General features: G+C 39.5%; 2 protein-coding genes across 2 annotated transcripts in view; both read left to right on the top strand.

Moving 5' to 3' along the window:
* LOC306823269 (scavenger receptor cysteine-rich domain-containing protein DMBT1-like) overlaps positions 1-7710 on the top strand; it is a gene marked incomplete at both ends in the record, with an annotated part of 39421 nt that extends 31711 nt beyond the window's left edge. The window contains 6 exons of the mRNA XM_079342724.1: positions 1043-1357; positions 1655-1969; positions 2258-2572; positions 5001-5315; positions 7249-7563; positions 7619-7710. Coding sequence (XP_079198850.1) covers positions 1043-1357; positions 1655-1969; positions 2258-2572; positions 5001-5315; positions 7249-7563; positions 7619-7710 — 1667 coding nt within the window. The remainder of the gene's footprint in view (positions 1-1042; positions 1358-1654; positions 1970-2257; positions 2573-5000; positions 5316-7248; positions 7564-7618) is intronic.
* A 9916-nt stretch (positions 7711-17626) lies between these two features.
* Positions 17627-24584, top strand: part of tsnare1 (T-SNARE Domain Containing 1) — a 151012-nt gene continuing 144054 nt past the window's right edge. Inside the window, exon 1 of the mRNA XM_079343521.1 lies at positions 17627-17715. The gene's annotated coding sequence lies outside the window, so the exon portion shown is untranslated. The remainder of the gene's footprint in view (positions 17716-24584) is intronic.

The following is a 24584-nucleotide window of genomic DNA, read 5'->3' as shown; positions in this document are numbered from 1 at the left end:
AGTGATGTAATAATAATGTGAAGGCGGCAGAGGTTTGTGACGTGAGTCTGCCGTGGTGGAACTACAGTTTTCAGAAATAAACAACCTAAAAACCATGGGGTGTGAATAAAAATAAAATGTAGGCGTTATTAGATATCAGGAAACTTCACTTTGATGGTTTTATAACATCAACATCACGTTCAGAGTTTACCTCTAGATTTAACATTGATCAAAGTTGTTTGAGGCAATTATTGCAGGGCTAACTTCTATGATCTGGTTCAGGTTTTATAGGCCTATTACAATTTCTCACATTAAATCATCATCAAATAACAACAAATCATCTCCACAAACATGATACAAGAATGTAAAAAAGCAATTTTCACCCTCTTCATACACACAATAAAAAGTAATGAAAGTCAAATCAATATGCAGATTGTCTCTACATTTCAGTTAGTTTTCGTGAACACTCGGATATGGGTCGGATACGCGAGTCCCTTTAAAAGTTGCGGCCGCAATGAATTGTGGGGCGGCACTTTCTTATCTCCTTTGGTAAAGGATGGTCCAGTGTTTCCTATGCTAAAGGAGGTTATAAAGGAAGCAATGAGCTACCTTTCCTTAAATCTTAGAGAATTCGAGCACTTCCGGGGTTAAGGAAAAAATGCGAGTGAAAGTGGATAGGAGGGACAGTCCGAACGCACCCTCTGTTTTTTTTCTTACCTTCTTGTTGTTTGTTGGTTGTAGTTTGCCTGTAGTCAGTCTGTGAGATTCTTGTCTAGTTTGAGCCTGTCGTTTGTTTCCCTTTGATCCCTGGATTTACTTCGTTTTTCTCCTCGTGGCTTTTTGACGTTTTGGAATTATTATTTAGTTACGTTTTTATTTTCTTTTTCTTTAAATAAATCAGCTCCTTTTTGTTTTATCTGCAATTGGGTCCTCTCTCTCTAAGGTTTAGGTGGTCAGATGAACAATTTTCACACTTGTCTTCCAAGACTGTTTTTCACATGACCAATTAAGAAAAAAAATCATGTTTTTTTCTTGTAATGTTTTGTTCTTCTTCCACTCTCAGGTGCTCAGCTCAGATTAACTGGGTCTGGATCTACTCAGTGCTCTGGAAGAGTTGAAATCTTCTTTGACAGTACCTGGGGAACAGTATGTGATGATGAGTGGGACTTAAGTGATGCTGAGGTGGTGTGCAGGCAGCTGAACTGTGGGACAGCACTGAGTGCTCCTGGAGGAGCCAGCTTTGGTGAAGGAAGTGGCCCAATCTTGCTGAATCTAGTGGACTGTTCAGGAAGGGAAGTGTCTCTAACTGACTGTCAGCACAAAGGATATCAGATTCACAACTGTGGACACGAGGAGGATGCTGGTGTGGTCTGTTCTGGTAAATAAAAAATTAAAAAAACATGTTTGTATCAAATATATTTAAATGTCTAATGTGCTTTTTGATATCATGTTTTTTTGTATTTGGTGTATATGAAGCCTGTCGGAAAGCTCACATGCAACAGCTGGTAACCACCACCTGAGGAGAATAACAAGTTATATGTTGATGTAACATTTTTATATTAATTAATATTTTTTTCTATTTGTATCATCAAAAAAACATATGTAGATAGGCCATTATGAAAAACGACTCACGTTTTATCGTGCAATGTTTTTTTCTTCTGTGATCCACTCTCAGGTGCTCAGCTAAGATTGGTTGGGTCTGGATCTACTCAGTGCTCTGGAAGAGTTGAAATCTTCTTTGACAGTACCTGGGGAACAGTATGTGATGATGAGTGGGACTTAAGTGATGCTGAGGTGGTGTGCAGACAGCTGAACTGTGGGACAGCACTGAGTGCTCCTGGAGGAGCCAGCTTTGGTGAAGGAAGTGGCCCAATCTTGCTGGATGATGTGGACTGTTCAGGAAGGGAAGTGTCTCTAACAGAGTGTCAGCACAAAGGATATCACAAACATGACTGTAAACATGATGAGGATGCTGGTGTGGTCTGTTCTGGTAAATAAAAATATCATGTTTGTATCAAATATTTTTAAAATTCTAATGTGCTTTTTGAAATCTTTTTTTTTTTTGTATTTGGTGTAATAGCTGCTGGTAACCACACCCTGCCTCGTGCTTTTAAAGTTTCAGAGCAGAATAACAAGTGATATGTTGATGTAACATTTTTATATTAATCAATGATTTTTTTTCTATTTGTATCTTCAAAAAACATCTGTAGATAGACCATTTTGAAAAAAAAGTCATGTTTTATCTTGCAGTGATTTTTCTTTTGTGATCCACTCTCAGGTGCTCAACTCAGATTAACTGGGTCTGGATCTACTCAGTGCTCTGGAAGAGTTGAAATCTTCTTTGACAGTACCTGGGGAACAGTATGTGATGATGCGTGGGACTTAAGTGATGCTGAGGTGGTGTGCAGACAGCTGAACTGTGGGACAGCACTGAGTGCTCCTGGAGGAGCCAGCTTTGGTGAAGGAAGTGGCCCAATCTTTTTGAATGAAGTGGACTGTTTAGGAAGGGAAGTGTCTCTAACGGAGTGTCAGCACAGAGGATATCAGATTGACAACTGTAGACACCATGAAGATGCTGGTGTGGTCTGTTCTGGTGAGCACAGTTTCAAACATCTTATGTGTTGATGTTGTAATAAAAAGTTATCAAAGACCCAAACCCACCCACCACCAACCGGCTGTGGCTCAATTGGTAGAGTCGTCGCCCCTCAATCGGAAGGTTGAGGGTTCGATCCCCAGCTCCTGCGAGCAACATGTCCGATGTGTCCTTGGGCAAGACACTTAACCCCAAATTGCTCCCCCTGCTGCGTCTGGGGCGTATGAATGTGGCATGAATGTATAGATACTGGATGGGCCACATATCCAGCCCATCAGTGTGAATGGGTGTGAATGGGTAGGTGTGATGGGTAGGTGTAAAAGCGCTTTGAGTAGTCGGAAGACTAGAAAAGCGCTATACAAGCTCAAGTCCATTTACAAAGGCAACCTGAAGGACTGGAGCACATGCTGAATCTCTTAGTGTAATCACGCATGGGAACACAGTGTTATCATCAGTGAGAAGCTGATTTCTTTCCTATTAATTATTATGATTATTTATTTGAAGGTCCACTGTGGCTCAGTGGTTGATTTGGTTGTTACTATTTGTCATTCTGGGGATTAATCCACAGCTTCTGCTGTCACATGTCAAAGTGTCCTTTGGCAAGACACTGAAGCCTAAATTGCTTCCATTGCTGTGTCAGTGGTGTGTGAATGTGTATGAACTGGATTAGTTAATACTGAAGACATTTTAGGTAGCCTTTACCATCAGTGTGTGAATGGGTTAGGAATGGGAAAATGTGACCTGTAGTCTAAAGCCCCGCTTCTACCGAGCGGTCCGGCTGGGTAGTCTCGGTACGACGTGCATTTTGCGGCGTTTCTATAGACCAGGGGTGTGAAACTCCAGTCCTGGAGGGCCGGCTTCCTCAGACTGTTAGATGTCTCCCTGCTCCAACGCAACTGAAACCAATGAGTGACTCGTTATCAGGCTTCTGCAGAGCTTGATGACAACACATTGGTTTAAAGCAGGTGTGTTGGAGCAGGGAGACATCTAAAAGTCTCAGGTATCTGGCCCTCGAGGACTGGAGTTCGACATCCATGCCATAGAAACCAGGAAAGATTCCCAAATAACTGATCTGTGCCGTCCCACTTTTTGGGAACCTTCCGTTGGGGTGCCAAAAGTATCGAGCCGACCCGAAAAGGTGGAGCTAAACACTGCAGTCCGTTTATTGGTTGAAGGAATTGTCATTTCCAGTGTTACGTCAGCAAACAAAACTGTCGTGTTTAAACCATTGACTGGAATACACAGCTGATTGTTTCTGTCTGTATTTCTCCTCGAGGCACAAAGCCTTTTCTGAAACAAAGCTTGATTGAGTTCTTGTAATAAATAGTCACATGCCAATGACAAAGTGGTGAGCTGCTGGATGTCTTCCAGCGGTGGTTTTGTTTGTGTAGCTTTTTTCTCCTTTGTTGAGTTATTAGATAGCTGTTAGCAGTTAGCTGCTATCATAGGATGCTATTTACAAAGCGCCTATCGTCATCCGGCTTACACGACGCCTACCAAATAGGGCATGGGTGGCTGTGGAAACGCAAACGGGATCAGGCTTAATCGAACCAAACCATACCAAACTGATCCGTACTCGACTGCTGTGTGGAAACGGGGATTAAAAGTGCTTCAGAGGACTAGAATATCGCTAAAAAAGCAAACAAATTTATTCATCACTATTATTGTAAAAATGACACTACTATCACACTTCACACACAACTACAATGCATCACTGGGATTTAGTGGGGACATAATAAATGCTAAGAGTATTTATAAATGAAATATATTCACAAGGAAATCAACATAATTTATAATACAGTAAATACTAAAAAACATCAGCACATTATCTAAAAAAACAAACAAACATGTTTTCTCATTACAACACATTTACAAAATACACTTGATAACTCTTAAAAGCAGGGTTGGTAATTTTGAAAATTAGCATGATTTTGAAAGTTTGTCTTTCTCGGTATTCACCCACACTCTACCCTTTGTCCTTCCTCAAAAGCCATGCCCCTCACTTACATGCTCTAGCCCCATTGGTCCTGACGTTGGTTTTTGCGCATACATTGAGTTTGGGCTTGTGCATGCATGGGGTAGACAACGAGCAGGCAGACAGGGAGGCATGATTGGTTCATAAAACTTGTACAAATGCACACATTGGTTGAAGTTTTGGCGAGTTTACAAATGCTACAGATGACAGATTGTCTTCATTTCTTTTTTATAGCTCACCAGGTCACAAACTCCATTACTGGTAAGGAAATAAAGTTTCCTTAACTTGATATGTTAATTTTGAATTATTCGTCTGAATGATATGTTGGGACAATATTTGTAAATTAATCTTTTTATTTTCACACTTATCTTCCAAAATTGTTTTTCACATGACCAATTAAGAAAAAAAATCATGTTTTTTTCTTGTAATGTTTTGTTCTTCTTCCACTCTCAGGTGCTCAGCTCAGATTAACTGGGTCTGGATCTACTCAGTGCTCTGGAAGAGTTGAAATCTTCTTTGACAGTACCTGGGGAACAGTATGTGATGATGAGTGGGACTTAAGTGATGCTGAGGTGGTGTGCAGACAGCTGAACTGTGGGACAGCACTGAGTGCTCCTGGAGGAGCCAGCTTTGGTGAAGGAAGTGGCCCAATCTTGCTGAATCTAGTGGACTGTTTAGGAAGGGAAGTGTCTCTGACGGAGTGTCAGCACAGAGGATATCAGATTGACAACTGTGGACACCATGAAGATGCTGGTGTGGTCTGTTCTGGTGAGCACAGTTTTAAACGTCTTATATGTTGATGCTGTAATCAAAAGTTACCAAAAGCCCCGAAACCCACCCCACCAACCACAGAGGCAACCTGAAGGACTGGAGATCATGCTGAGTCTCTTAGTGTAATCACTCATGGTAACACAGTGTTATCATCAGTGAGAAGCTGATTTCTTTCCTATTAATTATTATGATTATTTATTTGAAGGTCCACTGTGGCTCAGTGGTTGATTTGGTTGTTACTATTTGTCATTCTGGGGATTAATCCACAGCTTCTGCTGTCACATGTCAAAGTGTCCTTTGGCAAGACACTGAAGCCTAAATTGCTTCCATTGCTGTGTCAGTGGTGTGTGAATGTGTATGAACTGGATTAGTTAATACTGAAGACATTTTAGGTAGCCTTTACCATCAGTGTGTGAATGGGTTAGGAATGGGAAAATGTGACCTGTAGTCTAAAGCCCCGCTTCAACCGAGCGGTCCGGCTCGGTTCGTCTTGGTACAGCGTACATTTTGCGGCGTTTCCATAGACTAATCCCAGGAAAGATTCCCAAATAACCGATCCGTACCGTCACACTTTTTGGGAACCTTCCGTTGGGGTGCCAAAAATATCGACCCGACCTGAAAAGGTGGAGCTAAACACTGCAGTCCGTTTATTGATTGAACGAATTGTCACTTCCAGTGTTACGTCAGCAAACAAAACTGTCGTGTTAAAACCATTGACTGGAATACACAGCTGATTATTTCTGTCTGTATTTCTCCTCGAGGCACAAAGCCTTTTCTGAAACAAAGCTTGATTGAGTTCTTGTAATAAAGAGTCACATGTCAGTGACAGAGAAGATGAACTGCTGGATGTCTTTCAGCGTTGGTTTTGTTTGTGTAGCTTTTTTCTCCTTTGTTGCATTATTAGATAGCGGTTAGCTGTTAGCGGTTAGCTGCTATCATATGACGCTATATACATAGCGGCTACTGTCATCCGGCTTACATGCCGCCTACCAAATAGGGCACGGGTGGCTGTGGAAACACAAACGGGATTGGGCTTAATCGAACCAAACAGTACCAAACTGTACTGATCCGTACTCGACTGCTGTGTGGAAACGGGGCTTAAAAGTGCTTCAGAGGACTAGAATATCGCTAAAAAAGCAAACAAATCTATTCATCACTATTATTGCAAAAATGACACTACTATCACACTTCACACACAACTACAATGCATCAATGGGATTTAGTGGGGACATACACACAATAAATGCCAAGAGTATTTATAACAACATCAAATCAAATCAACATCATTTATAATACAGTAAATACTCAAAAACATCAGCACATTATCTAAAAAAAACAAACAAACATGTTTTTTCATTAAAAGACATTTACAAAATACACTTGATAACTCTTAAAAGCAGGGTTGGTCATTTTTGAAAACTAGCATGATTTTGAAAGTTTGTCTTTCTCGGTATTCACCCACACTCTTCCCTCTGTCCTTCCTTAAAAGCTATGCCCCTCACTTACATGCTCTAGCCCCATTGGTCCTGACGTTGGTTTTTGCGCATACATTGAGTTTGGGCTTGTGCATGCATGGGGTAGACAACGAGCAGGCAGACAGGGAGGCATGATTGGTTCATAAAACTTGTACAAATGCACACATTGGTTGAAGTTTTGGCAAGTTTACAAATGCTACAGATGACAGATTGTCTTCATTTCCATTTTTATAGCTCACCAGGTCACAAACTCCATTACTGGTAAGGAAAAAAAAGTTTCCTTAACTTGATATGTTACTTTTGAATTACTCGTCTGAATGATATGTTGGGACAATATTTGTAAATTATTTTATTTTTTTTCACACTTATCTTCCAAAATTGATTTTCACATGACCAATTAAGAAAAGAAAGTCATGTTTTGTTCTTGTAATGTTTTGTTCTTCTTCCACTCTCAGGTGCTCAGCTCAGATTAACTGGGTCTGGATCTACTCAGTGCTCTGGAAGAGTTGAAATCTTCTTTGACAGTACCTGGGGAACAGTATGTGATGATGAGTGGGACTTAAGTGATGCTGAGGTGGTGTGCAGACAGCTGAACTGTGGGACAGCACTGAGTGCTCCTGGAGGAGCCAGCTTTGGTGAAGGAAGTGGCCCAATCTTGCTGGATGATGTGGACTGTTCAGGAAGGGAAGTGTTTCTAACGGAGTGTCAGCACAAAGGATATCACAAACATGACTGTAAACATGATGAGGATGCTGGTGTGGTCTGTTCTGGTAAATAAAAAAAACATTTTTGTATCAAATATTTTTAAAATTCTAATGTGCACAGAAAAGGCCCAGCTGCCTCTGAGCTTCCGACTGGATTTGGGGACTGAGAGGAGAAGCTGGTCAGATGATCTAAGTGACCTTGAAGGAACATAGGGTACCAGTAAACTTGTCAGATACACTGGCGCTAAACCATTTAGGCACATTATAAAAATATACAGCAACATTTTGAAGTCAATTCTATATTGCACTGGAAGCCCATGGAGGGAGGACAAGACAGGGCTGATGTGATCATGTTTTCTTGAATCTGTGAGCAAATGGGCGGCGGCATTCTGAACTTTTATTTCTTAGTGTAATCACTCATGGTAACACAGTGTTATCATCAGTGAGAAGCAGATTTTTTTTTTTCATGAGGTAAAGATCGAGCAGGCAGACAGGCAGGCGTGATTGGTCCATAAAACTTGTACCAAGTGCACACATTGGTCAAAGTTTTGACGAGTTTACAACTGCTACAAATGACAGATTGTCTTCATTTCTTTTTTATAGGTCACCCGGTCACAAAATCCACTACTGGTAAGAAGAAAAGTTTCTTCTACATGATATTACATAGGAAATTATTGTGGGTCATATTTCACTGATGAGGGGGTCGTCATAGCTTGTGTATCAAAGGGTTAAGGAATTGTACATCTACATTAGACATATTTTTGTTGGATATATTATTGAATCAAGTGCTTTTCCCTTCCAGAGGTGACCCCAGTCATCCTGCTGTTGGCGGTGATACGGATGGTGATGATACTGTTGCTTATGGTACTGTTGGTGGTGGTGGTGGTCCATCTGATCTGCAGGAGAAGACAACAAGCAAAGCAACCAATCCTGGTCCACAACAAATGTAATCACACAGTTTCCCAATCATGAACACATACTTTCTCCAAAGATCACTCATAACTCACTCATTGTGCCAATATTTCAGTGGCTGTCAGAGTGGGAAACGATGATGCGGAGGACTACGTGAATATGGTTCCAGTGGAAACCAAGAAGAATCTCATAGAAGAAACAGACATAGTTGATGAAGAAAATATTAATGAGGAACCAGACACTGTTGATTATCATGTTTATGAAGAGGAAGACCATAATAGAAGTTTTAGAAAGGTCAAGGTCTGTTTTAGCGTAGATGAAAAAAGACATGAGAAGGCAGAAAACAGTCAAGAGGAAGATAATTATGTGATTGTACTCGAACCGCTTACCGAACAAACTGTTGGCATTCATGAAAACCATGAGGATATATAGCACATGTGCATGTGTGTAACTTTTCCCTCCTGAGTCCAGTCGCTTCCAATCATCTTTTCATCCCCTCGTGATCTGACCAAACTTTTAAGATTTGGCACCGGAGGGCATCAATTGATTTAAAGGCATGTTTCAAGATAGATGCTTTATTTCTTTTAATCAGCTGTCTCAATGAGAAATGCAACTTACCAAAATCACATTTCTTCTAATATTCCAGGCGTGGCAGTACATTATATTTGTTCAAACCTTCTTGGTTTCCTTCAGAACCTGACACCAAACTTGTTGATGCCTTTCTTTGAAACCACTGTCTTTAGGTGCACTCTTTACATTGATAATAATTTATGGATGTTGACATGTTAACCTCTGGACAAGATTAAGGAATGAAATTTAGGGCATATATTTGACGGTCAGTGGGACTCTCCGCTTTTATCAACACAAAAGTCTTCACTCTGCACAAGACATTCACTACTAGAATTCAAAGTGGTCCAAAGAGCCCACGTGTCTAAGGTCAAGTTAGCTAGCATCTACCCTGATATAACTCCCACCTGTAAAACTTTGATGCTACTCTGATCCAGATTTACTGGCTTTGCCTTTGCCCACAAACATTCTGGATAGATGTCTTCCATTTTATCTAAAATATTAGACAAAACTTTAGACCCAAACCCTATTGTCGCCTTTTGATGACCAACCTCTGACATCTGCGGAGCACTGTGTGGTTTCCTTTGCTCTGCTCTTGGTTTGACCTGTAAACTTGTTTAGGTGAAAGGATGCTGCCTTGTCCACGCTTAGCCATTAGCTTTGGGATTTAATGTTATGTCTCCAAATGGAGATGCTATGGGGTTTTTTTTTTGTTTTTTGTTTTTGTCAGTGGCTCCTTAAAAAAACAAAAAGAACCTGGGAACCTTTCTTAACCTACTTCCATCACACCAAAAGATTGTCAGCTTGAAGTATCTTTTCATTTGGCCCTTGATGGAAACCGGACTTCATGGTGGTGTAGGGAAGGGATATTGTTCTTAATTAACTATTAATGTTAATGCCACAGGATTCTGTTCACTTTTTACTTCCCTGTACCTAACTGTATTCTACTGTATCATTTGTGTGCCTTGATTCATGTTGTCGTTCTTTGTTTCTCGTCCTGTCTTTGTTCCTGCCTCTCTGGCTTGATCACACTGCACTTTCAAATCAGATTTTTTGCACATCCAGATTGTATGTGGTTTGTGATCTCATGGTTTTTGGCTCGTCTGAACACAAAAAGCCACATGAGATCAGATGTTTTGAAATCTGATTCAAACCACATACAGAGGTGGTTTCAGATCTGATTCAAATCTGATTCCTACAGATCAGACTCCATCTGAGCATCTCAGTTGCTTTAATGTGTCTTCTGTGTCACTCTCAACGCGACGCCTTTAAAAAATCACCATGACGTAGATCTGGAAAGCCGGAAGTTAACTTTGGTCAGCAAGAATTAAAAAAAAAAACGTAGTAAAACAAGCCCGACTGACAGACTGCTCCACATGATAGTTTGCATCAGAAATAACCCCACTTCTCCATCATCCATTTTGCTGTTGTATTTCCTGGGCGTAACATATTACCACCATATGGTGGATCCGACCACATCAATATGGACAGGCAGATCGGATTTGGTCACTTGCAATTTGTAATGTGGACAGTCAGTCAAGTTAGATTGGATTCTGATCAGATTTAGGGACAAATCTGATTTGGGTGACAATCTGAACAAAGCCTCTGTGTTTGCCTCCTGTCTGATTGCCCTGATTGTCTACACCTGTGTAACTGGTCTCACCTGTTTGATTAACCCTGTGTATTTAGTCTCTGTATTCCTTCCGTCATATAGTCAGATCGTTGGCGCATGTTGGTGTTGTGTGTCCGTTTATGTTTTTCGTTCTCTTTGTGATTCCCAGTGTTTTACCTTTTAGATTTATTTAAACTTTATGAATAGCACATTTTTGTTTGCCTTTTAGTTAAATAAATATTGTTTTCCTTACATCTGTAATTTTGTCCAGTTTCTTTTTTTTTTTTTAAAGACTCAGACACCGAACACTTTCTTGTTTTTCCAATGTGGGTGTTTGGCAGTCATCTTCATATCTTCATTATTTTATTCATTCATGTGTTTTAAAGATTAAAAAATTTACAACTTTTATTTTAAATTATAAAATCTAAAGGTAGTAGGGTAAACAACACAACATTACAACAATACCCACCACCTATATAACACTAAAAATAGAAGGAAAAGAACATTCTTATAAACAGAGTCACTGGAGATCATGTGCTGGTTGATAACAACTTTAGCTCTGGTTTTCCAGATAATTGTGTTAATGACACACATCACCAGTCAGAACAGTCTCCGTTTGTCATCAGTAAAGGACTCCGAAAAACAAACCATACATAACAGATTTATAATTATGAACAACTTTAAAACCTACATCAGCCAGTTTTGATCTGACTTCCTTTGTTCTATAGCAGTGGATCAACAGATGTTCTAATGTTTCATCCTCAGTACAGTTGATCATGGGACACTTTTTTGTTTTAACAAAACAACTCCACTGAACAACTGCTCTCACTGGAAGTCTGTTAACAGAGACTGACCATGCAGTGTCCCGGAGGCGCTCAGACAGTAATTTATCCTGTACATTTTTAGTTATCTATTCACACTCAACAGGATTTACTTGTTTATATTCAATTAGTCCTCCATTTACAACATCATTTAGTATTTTATAGATTTCTTTAGTGGCTGAAGTAGTCCAGTTTATATTTAAGAATTCGTATTTTGTTTTAAAATCACCAAATAACAACTTATAATAATGGGTATTTGTTCTACCTCTGGCTTTTAATTTGTTCCATTTTGTGTTTCCAGTACCTTGAAATCAAAGAGAAGTTTTGTGTCTGAATTCACAATGTAAACTTGTAACAAAAAGAAATGTCCATTTAAAAAAAGATATACAGCCCGCCTCTGACAAAGCAAATAGCCAATCATAGTCTCGTCCTTTTTTAGCTTAGCACCCGCCAATCACATTTGAAAGAGGGCTCTGGCCAACGATTGAGTCATGTCCCTGCACTGGCTGCCGCCTGCATCACCCTTCCATAAGCCCAGAGTTTCTGTTGTGATGTGAGTCAATGATACTTGTACAATGGATGGATTCATTGACGCCAGATACTGTTCTTATTTGTTTTGTCACTTTGCCACTGTACAAGCCTCTGATGAGTTGTTCAGCAATTCTCCCTGACCTTGTTACATTATTATTTTTGACATAGTCCTGTTAATCTGATTCAATTTCACATGTGAATAAAAGGTCACATAAATACACTTTTTTTTTTCAAGGCTTCAAACCAGCAACCTTTAAAGTCATAAGCCTTACTCTCCCTTCGTTGTTTGTGGACAAAGATTAAAGCAAATAAGTCAAATGAATCTCTTGATTGTTGAGGTATAAATAGGATCTGCTATATATGAATATCCAGTAACAACAGTCCTGTTGAGAGTACTGATGCATGCAGGCTTCATGTTTGCCCTTAAATTAGCCAATTCCTCGAGGATGAAGTGCGGTGCATTAGAGTGAAGTGAATGGCACACTTAACCTGAGGGATTGTGTTTGTTACAGACACAGCAGGCCGATGAACTATGGATCTGCCGTGAGTAAAGGGAGCTGTGTATGTATCTGTGTGTGGTGACACTGAGGAGGCCTGACAGACTTGTTCTCTGTCAGCAGATGGAGGCATGCATAATTCAATCTTGAGGCAGTTTCATGCTGTTTCTCTTCCTGTCTCATCACTGTTCCCAAAGACAGACAAAGCAGGATTAGGATATACAGAAGAAGCAGGGGATACAGTTGTCTTTCCTTATTTGCTCAGCAGTGGTTTGCCTCCTCCTTGTACATGAGCTGGTTACAGTGTGCTCCCAGATGTTACTATTGATATGTTTAGTTGTTTTTATTAATATTTTCGACAATACTACAGTAGATTATGCTCATGTAGAGTACGTTACTGATACATGCTTAATGATGATTGATAAGCAGACAGTATGCTACTAGTTAGCATGCTAATAAGCAACAGATTGATCTTGAGTATTGTGATCTTTGTTTAGTGTTACCAGAGATTTAAATAGAAAAGTGTTTCACTTCTGGCTGTTTGGAGGTGTAATTCTAAATCATAAAGAAAGGCAGTAACACCAAGGCAGGCCGACAATAGTGAGATTGTAGCCCTAATAAAATCCTCTGATATCCTGATTTGTTCTGTTTTTCAACAAGTTGTTTCAGCCCTCTGCTGCATATTGTGGTGCTGATTGTTTTCTCCTGGGCATCTTTTCCAGAGTATACAAGTTGTTCTGCGTCTCTCAAGCAGAGTTGAAAAGAAAAAACTCTATCTTTTAAGACAACCAATCGAGAGGCAAGTTTCTCAAACTCCAGATTTGTCTACCTCCTGGGCTTCTCTGTTAAAAATAAAAAATAAAAAAAACATTTCGAAAGAGCAAATGTTTGTGTAAAGTACATCATTTCTCTTTCCATAGTGAATTAGCATTTGAACAGTCGTTTCCCCAAGAACCTTGGAGCTCCTTGGACGTCCTGTGCTGTGTTGATCTGTGGACATATCTGAAGCATCTGTCATGATAAATGTCCGTCTGTTGATGTCTGTGACGCCACTCCACACCGCTGCTCCTCTCTGCTCATGCACTTTATGGCTGGCATATGCTGCCATGATTCTCCTCACTCCTCTCCTTGTGAGGTTAAACAGTTGTACAGTTTGGATGAGTTATGCACCAGCTTCCTGTTTAGAATTGCTTCATTGTGATTTCAATGTCAAATATCACATCTGTGTTTACCTTTTTCAAGCTAACTGTCCTTCATCTGTGCGGTTGTTGTTCCAAGGTAAGGTTGTTTCTGAGGGGGAAAGTGAGTGCTGAACAAATGTACAGCTATGTAGCAATCTGTATCATCCAAACACACAGAGTAATAAGCTTCTACACAAACACATAATGGTCCAAGCCTGTCACCATTAGAGGCAGTTATATAGTTTACATTTGTTCAGGGTAAACTAGTTCCACTAGTTTGTTTTTTTTAAAGCTGTAAGTGATGAAACTCCTTCCCTCAAAACCTTTCATCATCACCACATACACCAGTAGTTTCCAAACTTTTTTCTGTGGGCCCCTTTCTGTAGATGCAAATATTTTGAAGTGACAAAGTGAAAAAAACTAACAAGGTGCTTTTAAAGAGGAAGCAGATAAAAGTGATGAAACTTCCAAATTTGTGACATCTGATGGTGTAAGTTTACAACCTGTACCTGTTTCATTAGCTGTGAATGACTTTGTGTACTGCTTTGATTAAGCTGTGCTGGACCCTCCCTGACATAACACCAGGCCCCTGCTAAGGGCCCTACTTTGGGAGTCACTGACATACACAATCAGTCTTGATTATAAACGTCAATAAAAATGGCATTCTTAAGCATCGGACAAATATTAAAATTAATTGATTTATTTTACACAGTGACAGCATGAACATTAAATTCAGCAGAAGAATCTTCAATCTGATATGTATCACACGTGCTGCTGTCATTAACAGCTCCATTAGTACATATATCAGTCTCATTGTGGACAGGACAGCTGGCCTGGGTCCCTGCAGTTTTTCTTGCCATATGCACCATACTGATCAGACAGCAGGATGGTGTGTGAAGGTCACTCTGGTCTCAGGGAGGCAGATGTCTCTCTGGACATCACGCCGCCGACATATCCAAGTTTGTGGAGCAGCGAGAGCGGAGTAGCGATCACCTGTGCACGGTACAGATGAATCACAATGTCATGAAACATACGAAGATTAAACCTTTACAAAAATAAAACCAACACTTGTTTAAGAAAATACATTTTATCATGACTTATGTCATGACAATGTTTTTTATCAACAGTCTTTAACATCATCAAAGTTGACACAGGATATTCTGATGTGCTTTGACTATAAATGAATTATATTTGAATTAATATGAATGAATATTTTATGCATTTTACTTTTAATAAGCATCTAGACAACAGTTTTAACATTTGTTTACATATATTTAACCAGGAGAGCTTTATTTAGATGAAGAATCTCTAAATCTTTTATCTCATAGATATATATAACAAGCATATAAAAGTCGAAAAAATACGAGCCTAATTTGTCAAATAAAAACCCAGCCCAAACTTTAGCTCAGTAGCTTGAAAGACAGCGTCTAAGACGATACAGCCTCAATCACATCACCCTGAGAATAAAAGTCAGTTTCAGTGACTTTTGCTTCGAGTTTGAACACATTAAGAAAAAAACAGTTTTGACACCTGAAGAGTGTCCTGCACTAAACTGAAGGCCTGTGGTGAGTGACAGAGAACCTGATGCTGTGTAGGAGTGGAGCAAACAGTATCATATGCATATAAATGTACATTGTCATGGTGACCCATTTGTCGATACTGTTTGTATGAATTGTCAATGACAGTTGCCCCAAGACTGAACCTTGTGGATCACTATATGCTTACTTGAAGATATCTGGAGGTGATGCCACACTCATTGTGATCTGTTGGATAAATAATTGATCAAATTATGGAGACTATGATAGAGACTGTGACTGTTGCTAAAATAATACACATTATTATTTTAGCATCAACAAAGTTGATGTTGTTTGAAACATTTGTACATACATACATAAAACCTCAGACTGTGACAACTACTTGATACAATAATGCAATGGTAATGTCAGAAAAGCTTCACTGTTCCGAAAGGCTGTGGCATGGTTTTGTCTTGTTTATGTTATAGTTCAGAGTTTTGAGTTCCGTTGCTTTTGTTCTTATTCCCTAGTGTTTCTTGTTTCCCTGTTTTTAATGTTAGCTTGTTTGGTGTTAAGTGTTACCTGTGCTATTTTGTCATGGTGTTTCCCAGGTGTGTTTCTTGGTTCAGTCTGTAGTGTTTCTTGTTTTATTTCATGTAGTTCTGGTCCTGAGTGTTGTCTTGATTCCTGCTTCTGTGTTTCCCTCCTGTCTTGATTACCCTGATTGTCCTCACCTGTGTCTTGTTGGTCTCAACCGTGTTTGAATGTGTGTGTATGTTTTCTCTGTATTTCCTCCCCTCCGTGTCAGTGCATTGTTTTATGTTGGTGTCCGTTCATGTATACTGAGTCCTCGTGGCTCCCTGTGTTTTCTTCTTTTGGAATTTTTGGGATGTATTTTTTGTTCGCCTTTTTGTTAAAATTTTTGTCCCCCTGCAACTGGATCCCCCTCCCTTTTTTTCAACTGCATCGTGATTGGCTGCACCTTTAAAAAGCAACATTTCTTCCAACCTATACGACCGTAGAGGTCGTCTGTCACGTAATACGACCCATAGGAGCGTTTCCTGAATTAGCGCCCCTACCGGCTAACGGAGAAATGCCAGTAAATCGTCACCTTGCACCGTCACACTGCTTGATGCGCTTACCAAGGTAAGTGGTAATTAACTATTAAGTTAGATAGCTTGGACTTGGGTTAGGGGTCAAATGTCATTCGATGACAAACACACATTCACTGGATCGAGGTTATTTTACCTTCCGCTCAAGGTCGCTTGACTCTAAAATGTAAATATGGGTCATAATTTGACACTTGCAGTTAGAAATTCAATCCTGAAATTGACAGTCAAATTATTAGTAATTTAAGCTATCACTGATATAATCGAGGGAAAATATTTCAACATTCAGAAAAGTTATACAGTATGTGTAATTTCTTTCATACAGCAGACACAGACATAGCAAACAACAGTCATTCATATAAATAGCACAAGTACTGGATTTGTATTGGTATTAGTATAGTAATAGAATTAGTTTTGGCATTATATTGGAAATGTTTAAATGTTTTGTTTATTCTAAAAAGCAGTTGTTGATATTTATTGTTTCTATTACTACTCAAAAAAAGTGAAGAAGGCTTGCCACAATTTTGCTTTCATATCGTACTACTTCAGCAACGTCTGCTAAAGGGCCATAATTTGGAAATAAACCGGCCATGCAGGGAAAAAAAAGACAGGGATTAATTTCCATTAAAATTTAAATGAAAAATGAGAAATAGACACTGAAAGTCCCAGTATTTAGTGATTTACAGGATTGTTGTCATCTTTTTAATAGTAGAGAGTTTCTGCACCTCATAGTTTCATGTTATTATTTGTGGTATCTTACAGGTTTCCCATTCTTACAACCTGGGTTCGATTCCTGGGCGGTGCACATCTTGAGGGGTGGCAGTAGCTTGCAATTTGGTCTTTTTTGGGAATAGGGTGTGGAACTATAGTGTTGCCTGTTCAAGCCCTGGTGAAGACCACAGTATGGAAGTTGGTCTGATCTCTGGAGAGCTAAGAATTCACTTCCCGATTATTGCCAAGCTGCCTTTACAATATGACACAAAATATGACAATATTTCCAAAATTATTAAAATAATGTCATCACATTCCACGTTAACAATAATTAAACTAGTGTTTCCCATTTCTTAAATAATTTAAAGGAATAATGTTCTTCACCACTCTCCTTGTTAATGTATGGAGGATGTGTATACAAATGCACATAATTATATAAACCTTAATCATACTTCAGTTATTATTTCTGTCATAGATCATCAAAGCAGGGGCTCAGAATGAAGTGAATTCAGACCTCTTATTTATTTTCACCTGGCCTTCACAGCCACATGCAGCTCAGTACTGTATGTTATTTATAGAACAAAATCCAATCCTGTCTATCCCTCCTAAACTACAAATCCCAGAGATCCTTGCTTCCTCTAATCTGGTCATATGACCCGGCAGTAGAGCAGGTGGTACTTGGTCATATGATATTGTGAACCGAGGATGAGGAGCAGCAGCATCTAAGCTAAATCACAGCCCACATCTCTCCCTACGCTGAAAGGTAAAGCTGGAGGAATCCCTCCTTTTCACACTGTGTCTTTGAGCCTTTAGTGACGGATGCTGCAGCCTTACACAGAGGAGGGGGAGGAGGAGGAGGAGATGCAGGCAGAGATGAGGGGGATGGTAGGCCATCAGGGATGCCTCTCCGCTGCTTTCTGTAGAAAACAAGGAAGCACAGATGTCTGTGGTGTGTGAACGTACTGTATGCTGTAAACATGTTTGGCCTGAGTTTGTGTGTGAGGAGTGTGTGTTTGTGTGGGCTCCATATTGTTGTGTATAGGCAGAAATCCTGTAGAGAGGGGATGGACTGTTGAGTGTGTTCCACTTTCGATGTAAGAGCTTTCTGTTGTTATTCGGCAGGAGGTCACACATGGATGGATGATTCCTATAGGTTCTGTTTCCCCCCATCAATGCAAACATGTCAGTGAGTAAGGCCAGGGAGCTCTGTATGTATGATTGTTACAAGGAAAATATAAACAAAAAGATGTGTTGAACTTTCCACAGCATGCTGACATTTGGAATTGTTGAATAAGACCAATATGCTCTCAGTCATTGTGTAAGCATTCATACTTTTTTTTGAAGTGTTCACGATATGAAACCAAACCTTTGATTTAGTGTGTTTTTGTTGTAACAACAGACTGTTGAGTCTTCTTCCTGCCGTTCCCCGAGTCCCACTTTACAAGCGCACTTTCAACAAATTGCTGTTCATCATGCCCAAGATGTCTGCCTCTTAAATAGATGTTTTTTATTGCCAGTGTAACTTTGCCAGATGTTGCTCAGGGCTCATGATGGATTAATGTTGGGTCTATGTAAAACGTGAACCACTATGAATTGCCTTGTTGCTGAAATGCGCTCTATAAATTCTTGCCTTGCCTCCTGATTTCCCGCTGGCCTGCATTCAAACTGCTCCAGGACGAACCCGAGCATGAGCACGGTTAACTCTCTGCATACCATTCCAATACAACACATGGCTTTTACATGATCATAAAGCGTGCTTAGATTACAACGCAGGTGGACTTACTTATAAGAAATACTTAAAGAATTGAAAAAGGACACATGGCTGAGTCAGCGTCCGCATGTCAGAGAACGACACAGTATGTATGACTGCATTTACAGTACTGACTTATTGGCTTGTTTTTTTTTTCATTTTATTCAGATACAAATGTAACACTCTGAGATTTCTCCATATTGAAGGCTATCCATGTTGTGCCCGTACTTGTGCTTGTGCATGAACTGTACCATGCCTAAGCACACCTCTTCTTCTAAGTGAGCCAGGGCCAAGGAAGTGTACCATGCTCGAGCACCCTTTGCTGCTCTTTAGTAACATGTCTTTTACTTACTTTTTTGTCACAGGAAGAATGTGTAACATTTAATACAAATACAGCAGAAATCCAGTGTATCCTCTGAGTCATGACTGTCTACAATGAGTGACACGAGTGAGTCCCACTGTCTGTGATGTTGTCAGAGCAGTGTTTACATCATGGATGGTAAAGTCGGCCAGCTCATCCCCTTGGTTTTAAAAGTTGTTTAAGAGGAATAGCATTCTATACTCGCTACTCATTTGAAGTGTGTATACAGCATGGTAATTTCCCGTAATATTTACATGCAATGTGAAGCTACGAGCTAACGAAAGAGTGTTACCATTAGCCTGCTAACACAACTCGACTGCAGCTCGAGTAAAGGACAATTCTGTCTATTGCATGCGCTAAGAACTTAATTATAGTGCATTCCAATGAAATAACTTTGTGAGTGAAGTGGGGTTGGAGGTATGTCGCTATAGGAGAATGGTTATACAAATAAAGATTGACTGATTAAGTTTGTTGGGTTGCGGCTGGGAATGCTGAATATTTAGTGAAGGTTTGTTCAACCTTCAATCGTTCAGCCCTCTGAGGTAGATCAGGTCTATAAAATATTCCGTGAAAACAAATGTGTTTTGAAAAAACACAAGTTTCCCCTGTTCACAGTTATCTTCACAGCTTTCCTCGAGGCATGGCTGTTGTTTTTAGTGCAATGTAACTGTTATGCTGCCTAAGCCCACAAACATTTGGTTTATCCTAAAGTGTTTAAGCGTTCCTTATGTTTTCATTAAGGTCAGGCTTAAAGAATAGTTCTACATGTTGGAAATGTGCTAGTTTTATTTCTTGCTGGGATTATCCTGCTCAAATAAATACCATTTATTCGAGCTTTTCATGTGATTGGAAGAAGCTGTGGCTACTGTAAGCCTGTGTTTTGCTTTATAAAATAGCTGTAGCCGGGTCAGACGGTTGGACATAATAGATCTCAGAGTCTGGTCATGTTGACAAGGTGAGGTGAGGGTCACACAGTTCTGCCTACATTTTCAAATTTCAACAGATGCAGAGAGGCTGATTTCAGAAGTACTACATTTCCCTCCAGATGAGCCTGTATTAACAATGAATTGATGTTCAGTGAACACCTGTGATAATTAAAACTACAGCCCAGTTTTACAGTTCATGTTCGTCTAAGAATCATGGTGTCGTTCAGTACGCTTATTTCACTGAGCCTGACATCTGATGTTGAAAAATGACAATGATGCACTATTGCAAAAAAAATAAAAACTGCAGATCCTTGAGTTTCCTCTTAAGCCTGCCTCACACTGCAGGAGTTTGAAAATCCTCCCGATTTTGATTTTGGGCAGCATCACATACGAGAATCCTTAGAGATATCCTCCTCAATAATCTCCAACAAGCTCACACTACAAGATGGCACAAAAGGAACACATCACCTCACGTGACCTCATGTAAACCATGGAGTCAACAGTTAAATGTGCGATTATAATGCTTTGTGCAGAGAGGAAAATATATTTAAAAACATAATTTGGGGTGAACAAATGTCTACAACATGGACTGCATATTCTTCAGAAAGAGCTGAAGGTCACATTGAGACTTTGAACATATCAGTTGTCAAGTGCACCTGTGCGGGTTAACTCCTGCCGCCGGTCGCCTTGACTACCTTTATGACTGTCCTCCCCGTCACTCTGATGGTAGTCATGCAAACTCCTCCAGAGCGTTTTTAAGACATAACTGTCAAGATTTTAAATTCTAAATATCAAATGTGTGAAATAAATCAGGTCGTCCCCGGCGACCGCAGAGCTGATTGGGGACATCAAAATTGGATCTTTATTCGACTCACAATTTAAAGTAATCGAGACAGCCTTGAGTAGGACCCAATCATCCTGCAATTTGAGCCAGGCTTTAAGCTGTCCCCCAAAAGAAAAGAAAACAAACAATGTAATTAGGCACGCAGCAAAAGGCTGGATCGGATTCAAACCCGAGTCCTCTGTGACGGGGACTATTGCCTCTGTACATGAGGTATGCTAAAAACCTGCTGTAGGCTTCATGACATCTGTACCATGGTTACATTTTTACAAAAGCTTACATTATATGAAGCATTCAGTCACAGTATACTCACTGAAAAAAAAAAAAAAGAAAGTTGCATGAAATCAACTGGACCTGGCAGAGGAAACAAGGATTACATAAAGAAGAACAAAGGGAACAAAATAGATTGTTCTTCTTCATTTATATAAAGGACACCATGTATTGTATGGTGTGGAGGTGCACAGTATGCATTCCAAATGAGACTATCCCATAATATGTTCCAGCTATGTTTTATGTAACTTATAAGACTTAGAGCGGAGGGGTTTATTAATATAATCTGAACTCCATCCGTATTTTTCTGGTACATCTGAAATGAGTTCTTCCTCTGTGGTGTGGTAGTCGGAGTGTATGTAACAGGATGTTGAGTGGTGGGTGTTCTCTGCATGAGTCATTGCTCATCTAGCCGATCTGGACAACAGATTGTTCTATTTAACCACTCCCACTCTTCTTTCTTCTCTCTTTTTGTCTTTTTTTCTCTAGTCACTATTGATTATCTGCTGTTTGTTATGAATATTAAGTGATGATTCAGTTCATCACAAACTGTTTTTGTACTCGGAAAATGGTGGTTATCGCAATTTATGCCTGAAGTGGGGTCGCCAGCTTAGTTGTTGCAATCGACTTTGTTGTTGTCAGTCATTTTGAAGGACAGGGTTGTAAACACTCCATCACGATCTGTCATTACTGTTTTTTTTTTTTTTTGTTTGTTTGTTTTTTCATAAATGAACATTAACAGAGAGCCAGAGAACACTTTCCAGAAATGATGGAAAGGGCCACTGACCAAGCTGCTGTCCTTTACCAGAGTGGTTTCTGACAAGGAAAAGGCTGACATGTTGCGTCTTCTAAATCAGTCGTTGTCAACTGGTCGGTCAAGACCTAAAAGTGTGTTGTGGAGCTATTTTCAGTGGGTCGTGAACATGTGACTGGAAACAAAAGTGTCAAAAAGTCAATGAAGCGCTCTTTAAACATGCTTGTATTGTTCCATTTCTTAATTCTGTAACCTTTCGTACCATCTGAGGTCCAAACAGCACTATTATTTATTTAATAGTTTTGATTAGGTTTTCTGGACCTGCCAATACAAAATCAAATACCTGGCCAGTTACTTTCTTCTGGTATTTGGACTGGGTCAAGTGGGGATTCCTTGACTTTGCAGCAAGCCTCAAGTGGACACTCATGGAACTGCAGTTTTTTGCACTTCAGATTTCTTTTCTTTTTTTAAAAAAAACCAGAGTTTGCTGCTTGACATGACTTCAAGTACTGGCAAAGATAAGCTTCAGAGTAGCTTCTTATGTCAACATTGTTCTACTTAAACTGTCACATGAATGTTCATGTGTTGTGTTTGGATGTTTTATGACCTCAGAACCTTATTTAGGACCTCTACACTCTCCTGACAACAATCAATTATATGTTGTTGCCATAGCAATCGGATGTAGCGTAACAGTATCACTATTGAGATTTCCAAGCGGTACAAACCCTGATGCTCAACCGTGTCAGCATGAGATGAGACCCACAACCTCCATCACATTTGTGAATAATGTTTACATATGGCTCCCATTCAGAACTGCCATCTGCTGCGCTGTTTGTACAAATACACCATCATCCTTTGGCAGACAGTCAGTCACACTGTGCTGATTATTTGCTTTTGCTTGGTATTGTGTGATTATTACAGCAGTGATAACACAAGGAACATTTTTTTTCTATCCACCACACCACATCACATCGTACACCACAGTAGCAGTAAACTAAGCTATAAGCTTTATCCGAATGCATGTTGTTGAATCTCAGAGTAAGAACAAATTCAAGTAAGAACGTATTAATGAATCCCAGATTTGTACGGACGGTTTAAGCACAGATATGTACATTTGCACTGTTTGAAAATGAGGCCCAAAGTCATTGTGATGTGTTGCGCAGACCTTGTTAGAAACTGAGACATATTCTCAGTGGTTCTCTCTTCTTCTTTTTTTGTGATCAACAGTTTGTTAAAACCTTACTTCAAAACTAAGAAAATAAATCAATCATAGATGTATATTCGAGGGCGCTTAACGATCAGTTTAGAAAGCTTTTACAACATCTCTTGGTCTTCCTCAGTGGATGAAGTTCACCCATTAGGCTACACAGAGATGTACACGTGCAGAAGACCAGGGTGTGAGTTATTATAGAGCCATCTCCATGACAACAATGCAAACTCAGTCTGCAGAGGACAACTTTCAATCACTGTGTAAATCCTCGGGAAACCTGCTTTTTGGATTCTCGTTTTCTATCTATCACATTAGTCCAGAACTATGCATTTTCAGATGTTCTTCCTGAGAGATGTGTCACCCAGGTTAATTCATTAGAATTGGACTTAGCCTCTTGTTTTTTTTGTTTCTGTGCAAGGGGAGTGACCTCAGTGAACCTCCATAACTTGTGATGAATCGGTTTTCATTTTATTTTGAATTTATTTGTTAACTTCCCTATATTTTTACCTAAAACATTCCCTAACGTCACCTGAACTCCACCGAAATCTATCAGCCAATCAGAGCTCAACCCACTGATCAAAAAGATCTGTGTCACGAGGTCACTTCCTCTCATCTCATTCAACGCATGGTGAAACAGCACAGCAGAAGTTGTCTGCCCAAGACAAGAAAACAGTTTACGTTTCTTTGCACTCAGTGGTCAGGTTTTTTTTTTTGTTATGATGAATCTTCTCCATGATCAAGATGGCGAGCTTCCATCCTAGATCATTTCACCTCCTGCTACAAGTGTGCTAGGACTGGGAAAAACATGTTGGGAGCACTGAAAGATACTGTTTTTTGTTTGTTTGTTTGTTTTTAAACAGACCTAAACAGAACCTTTCCATTTGTTTTTTGGATTGATCTAAAGGCCAATATTGTTTTGTGGTTATTGTAATTGGTTCATTTTATAAAATACAATTATTATTATTTAAACTTACATTTTTTTTAAAATGTTATGATTTCTTCTATTGTTTATTTAACAAAATACTTAAGTAAATGCATAGTTAACATAGCCCACATACTATAGATTATTTTACCTTTGGTTTGACTGTTCATGAATCCCAGTGAGTTTCGTGATCCCTTCCTGTATCCTGGTGCTTTAAAAGGACCCTGCATTCACTCAAATACATTTTTAATTTTGAACACATTTTGGAATTAAAAGTTCAAAGCAGCATGTTTACCACGTTTCAGGAGAAAAAAAAAAACTACTGGTGCATCCGAACACACCAGAAAAAACATGCTTGACATATACAGTGAGTATATGTTTACTGACTCCTCCTGTGTTCACTGGAATTATTTCAAGTATGAATATCTTAGTATCTTCCAAAGTACTTATATTCAAGAAGGCTCAGTCGATACTCCTTCTCAAGAAAGCTTAGGTCTTTTGACATCAGCAAGATTTTAGGGAATCATGGCTCGTGACCTCTTTTATGCTGTGCTGTGCTGGGTGGGAAGTATCTGTGTGGATGATAAAAACAGAATCA

This window comes from Symphodus melops (genome assembly GCF_947650265.1).
Source record: "Symphodus melops genome assembly, chromosome: 5".
Lineage (NCBI taxonomy): Eukaryota > Metazoa > Chordata > Actinopteri > Labriformes > Labridae > Symphodus > Symphodus melops.
The sequence above is the reverse complement of the archived record's forward strand: the minus strand, read 5'-3'. Positions and strand labels throughout refer to the sequence as shown.